The sequence below is a fragment of the Babylonia areolata genome, chromosome 32 (assembly GCF_041734735.1).
Source record: "Babylonia areolata isolate BAREFJ2019XMU chromosome 32, ASM4173473v1, whole genome shotgun sequence".
Taxonomy (NCBI): domain Eukaryota; kingdom Metazoa; phylum Mollusca; class Gastropoda; order Neogastropoda; family Buccinidae; genus Babylonia; species Babylonia areolata.
The window spans coordinates 10915138-10920137 of NC_134907.1; the positions used below are offsets into that span (position 1 = coordinate 10915138).

Below are 5000 nucleotides of genomic sequence, written 5' to 3' on the forward strand. Positions count from 1 at the left end.
GTGTGGGTGTAGGGATGGGTTGGGTGGGTTCGGGGTGTTGATTTGATGTTGGTGTTGGTGGGAGGTTGGAGGGGGAAACTGTGAGGCTGTTGGGGGGTGAGTATGGATTGTTGTTGTGTTTGTTATGGTTGTCAACGAGGCCATCCTTAAGATGTTTGACACGGTGGGTGGGTGTGGGTGTAGGGATGGGTTGGGTGGGTTCGGGGTGTTGATTTGATGTTGATGTTGGTGTTGGTGGGAGGTTGGAGGGGGAAGAGGGAAACTGTGAGGGTGTTGGGGGGTGAGTGTGGATTGTTGTTGTGTTTGTTATGGTTGTCAACGAGGCCATCCTTAAGATGTTTGACACAGGTGGTGGGGTGTGGGTGTAGGGATGGGTTGGGGGGTTCGGGGGTGTTGATTTGATGTGATGTTGGTGTTGGTGGGGGTTGGAGGGGGAAGAGGGAAACTGTGAGGGTGTTGGGGGGTGAGTGTGGATTGTTGTTGTGTTTGTTATGGTTGTCAACGAGGGCCATCCTTAAGATGTTTGACACGGTGAGTGTAAGAGTTGGTGTTGGTGAGGGTGGTTGGGGTGGATGGGGGATGGGAGAGGGACGAGGTTGGGAGTGGGTTAAGGTGGGGGTGGGAGAGGGAAGCAGTGAGGTGGGCGGTGGTGGGGGGATGAGTATGAATTGTTGTTTGTTTTTTTGTGGTTGTACTCAACGAAACCATCCTGAACATGGTTGATACCGTGAGTGTTGTGGGTTGGGTGGTGGTGGGGGGTGGGGGTGGGGGGGGGGGAGTGGATGGGAGTGGGGGGGTACTGGGGAAAGAGTATGCATTGTTGTTGCTTTTTTTTTCATGGTGGTCAGCAAGGCCATCCTGACGATGTTTGACACGTTAAGTGTGGCAGGTCCACTTCCTTGCCGTTAGCTGTGCTTGACTATGTGTGTATACATATGTATGTGTACATAACTACATGCATGTATATGAATGTGTATTGTGTGTGCGTGTGCGTGTGTTTATGTAAGTTTGTGCCTGTCTATGTGTGCGTGTGTGTTAGGGTAGCTGTTAGATACACATGTATGTTAAAATGTATGTATACAGCGTGTGTGTGTGTGTGTGTGTGTGTGTGTGTGTGTGTGTGTGTGTGTGTGTGTGTGTGTGTGGGTGTAGTCACATTTTGGTGCGTGTATGTAACATAGATATGATGTATTATGTTAACAAAAGCGTTTTTGTAAAGCACCTAGAGCAGATTTCTGGATAGTGTGCTATATAAGTATCCATTATTATTATTATTAAGTGTTGTGGGTTGGGTGTTGGGGTGGGGGGTGGGAGAGGGAAGCGGTGGAGGGTGGTGGGGGTGGTGGGGGAATGACTATAGATTGTTGTTGTTGTTTTTTGTCATGGTGGTCAGTATCAGTATCAGTAGCTCAAGGAAGCGTCACTGCGTTCGGACAAATCCATACACGCTACAGTGCCTGACCAGCAGGGCGACCCAACACGCGCTCAGTCAGGCTTTGAGGGGAATCCATACAAAAAAAGTTAAGCAGATAGATAATGAAATTAAATAAGATGCGGGGGAAAAAAGGATTTTTTAAAAAGATAAAAGGATTGGGGTCAGGTGTGGCAGGTGGTGGGGGGTGAGCATGGATTGTTAGTTGTTTTTTTTTTGGTGTGTTTTTTTGTGTGTTTTTTTTTCGTGTTAGTGGAGGCGGCGGTGGTGGTGGTGGTGGTGGGTGTGAGTAGTGGTGGTGGTGGTGGTGGGGTGGTGGTGGTGGAATGCCGTTCAGGTTGTGGTGGTGGTGGTGGTGGTGGTGGTGGTGGGGGGGGGGTGGAATGCCGTTCAGGTGGTGGTGGGTGGTGGTGGTGGGGTGGTGGTGGAATACCGTTCAGGTGGTAGTGGTGGTGGTGGTGGTGGTGGCGGAATGCCGTTCAGGTAGTAGTGGTGGTGGTGGTGGGGTGGTGGCGGAATGCCGTTCAGGTGGGGGGGGGGGGGGGGTAGTGGTGGGGGTGGTGGAATGCCGATCAGGTGGTAGTGGTGGTGGTGGGGTGGGGGTGGTGGTGGTGGAATGCCGTTCAGGTAGTAGTGGTGGTGGGTGGGGTGGTGGTGGTGGGGGGTGGTGGTGGTGGTGGTGGAATGCCGTTCAGGTGGTGGTGGTGGGGGGTGGTGGTGGTGGTGGTGGAATGCCGTTCAGATGGTGGTGGTGGTGGTGGTGGTGGGGGTGGGGGTGGAATGCCGTTCAGATGGTGGTGGTGGTGGGTGGTGGGGGTGGGGGTGGAATGCCGCTCAGGTGGTGGTGGTGGTGGTGGGGGTAGGAGGGGGGGGAACTGTTGTTATTGTTGTTGTGCTGGTGGTGGTGGTGGTGGTGGGTGGGGTGGTGGTGGTGGAATGCCGTTCAGGTGGTGGTGGTGGTGGTGTTAGAAGTGGTGGTGGTTAGTTGTGTTTCGAATTTCTTCTGTCATTGCTACTGTGTACACATGTCAATTGATCGGTATATGGACAGGCCCGGAGCTTCCTTTTTTGAGGAGGTGTCTGGGTTTGTTCCAATGTATCTTTTATTCACCTGTGTGCCAAGCTGAATCGGTAGCAAAAGCAGCACTGACTTGGAAGTTGTATACCTTGTGAATGGAGAGAGTTACCACTCTTTACTATTTGTTGATTATTTTGTTTATATGTTTGTTTATGAATTGCATCAGTATGGATGGATGGATGGATGAATGGATGTGCGTATGTATTCATGTGTTCATGTATTAATTAATTCATTCATTCATTCATTCGTTCATTCTTTCATTTCAGCCAAAGAGAGGAATCTGGGCACTGATCAACGAAGACACACGCGTAGAGATCGCTTCCGAGGAGTCCATGGTCCGGAAACTGTGTGACAGGCATGCGCATTCACAACACTTCCTGCGCTACAAGAACGATGACCCTCGTTTCGGAATAAAGCATTTTGCAACACCAGTAAGTGTGTGTGTGTCCACTTGTGCGTGTGTGGGAAGGGGGGGAGGGGGGGAGGGGGGTAAGGGGGCTAGGGGGGTAGGGGGGGAAGGGGGCTGGAGGTGGGGGGGTGGGGGGGAGGGGGTTCGTGTCGTGTCGCGTGTGTGTGTGTGTGGTCTGTGTCTACTACTACTACTACTACTACTACTACTACTACTACCGTGTCGTGCGTGTCTGTGTCTGTCTGTGTGTCTGTGTGTGTGGTCTACTACTACTTCTACTGCTGCCGCTGCGGTTGCTACTACTACTACTGGTGATTATTTATGATGACAAAAACAACACAAAAAATGGTGGTAGTGATAATGACGATTATAATGACATAGTGAGGAGGTTGGGGGGGTGGGGGTGGGGGTGGGGGTTGTTGGGGAAGGGCGGAGGGGGGAGGGGGGTGCGTGGTTCGAACAATAAAGAATTTCCTGGTCATCTGCTAAAGGGAAGCAATCTAGCCACTTAAAGATTGGGTGAGGTTGTCCCCCTTCTTCTGTCTGTCTTCTCTGTGTGTGTGTGTGTCCCCGCACCCTCCCCCCCCCTCTCTCTCTCTCTCCATGTGCATTGTCCTATCACCACACCGCCTACCCTCAACACCTACCTCTCCTCTTTTCCTTTACATTCACCCCCCTCCTCTTCCTCATTCTTCTCCCCCTCCTCCTCCTCCTTCTACTCGTTCTCCTCCTGTTCATCCTCCTCCTCTTATCTTCACCCGTTCCTACTCCCCTTCCTCCTTTTCTTCCTCTTCCTCCTCCTCTTCTTCCTACTACTTCTCCTCATCTTCCTTCCCCTCCCCCTTCTTCTTCGCTTCCTCCTGCCCATCTTCCTTTTAATCCTCCCGATCCTTCTCTTCTCTTGTTAATTCTCCTCCTCTTCGTTATCCTCCTAATCCTAATTCTTCCCTCTAACTTTGTAGGTGTGCCCCTCCTCTTCTCCTTTGAATCTTCCTCCTCTTCATCCTCCTCCTTATCCTCCTCGTCCTCCTCTCATTTGTTAGGTGTGCACCTCCTCCTCTTCTCTTCTCTCCTTCTTCTCCTTACTCCTCCTCCTACTTGCCCTCCTAATCCTCATCCTCCTCATCCTCCTCTCACTGTCTAGGTGTGCCCCTTCTCCTCTTCCCTTCTCCTTCTACCCCTCCTCCTCCTCTTAATCCTCCTCCTCCTCCTCTACCTTGCTAGGTGTGCTCCTCCTCTCCGTGTCTCTTCTTCTCCTCCTACTCCTCCTCCACTTAATCCTCCACTTAATCCTCCTCATCCTCAACCTCCTTTCTTTTGCTAGGTGTGCCCCTCCTCCTCCTCCTCTTCTCCCCCTCTTCTCCCCTCCTCCTCTTAATCCTCCTAATCCTCATCCTCCTCTCACTGTTCAGGTGTGGTACGACGCTCGTGAGTTCCTGGAGAAGAACGGAGACAACCTGAACACGGAGGTGAAGGAGATGCTGATGGAGAGCGAGAACGAACTGGTCAGCGACATCTTCAAGGTGCAGAAAGCCCTGACCGGCAGCATTGCTCCGTGAGTAGCTAGAGAAGGAAGGATGGAAGGAAGGAAGGAAGGAAGGAGAGGATGGTGGAAGGAAGTAAGAGGGAAAGAATGAGAATGCCGGACGAGAATGAAAGATGCAGAAAGCCCTGATCGGCAGCAGAGAAGGAAGAAGGAAGGAAGGAAGGGAGAGATGGATGGAGGAAGGATAAGACCGAAGGAAGAAAGGAAGGGAGGGAGGGGTCATTGAAAGGAGGAAGGAAGGAAGGAATGGAGGGAGGGAGGGATGAAGGAAGGAAGGAAAGAAGGAAGGAAGGGAGGAGGGAAGGAAAGGAGGGAGGGGGTAGGGAAGATAAGACCGAATGGAGGAAGGACAAAACCGAAGGAAGGGAGGAAGGAAGGAAGGAAGGAAGGAATGGAAGAAGGAATGAAGTGGCTGGGGCATTTGAAAGGAGGAAGGAAAGAAAGAATGGGAACGAGAAAGAGAGGAAGAATAGAAAGGCAGGAGCGATTAAAGATGGGAGTGACTGAAGGAAGGAAGGAAGGAAGGAGGTGGAAG

General features: G+C 51.7%; 1 protein-coding gene across 4 annotated transcripts in view; it reads left to right on the forward strand.

Moving 5' to 3' along the window:
- LOC143276616 (chitin synthase chs-2-like) overlaps window positions 1-5000 on the forward strand; it is a 150776-nt gene that overhangs the window by 66464 nt on the left and 79312 nt on the right. For all 4 annotated transcript variants that reach the window (XM_076581225.1, XM_076581226.1, XM_076581227.1 and 1 more), the window contains 2 exons: window positions 2777-2941; window positions 4332-4474. In XM_076581225.1, coding sequence (XP_076437340.1) covers window positions 2777-2941; window positions 4332-4474 — 308 coding nt within the window. The remainder of the gene's footprint in view (window positions 1-2776; window positions 2942-4331; window positions 4475-5000) is intronic.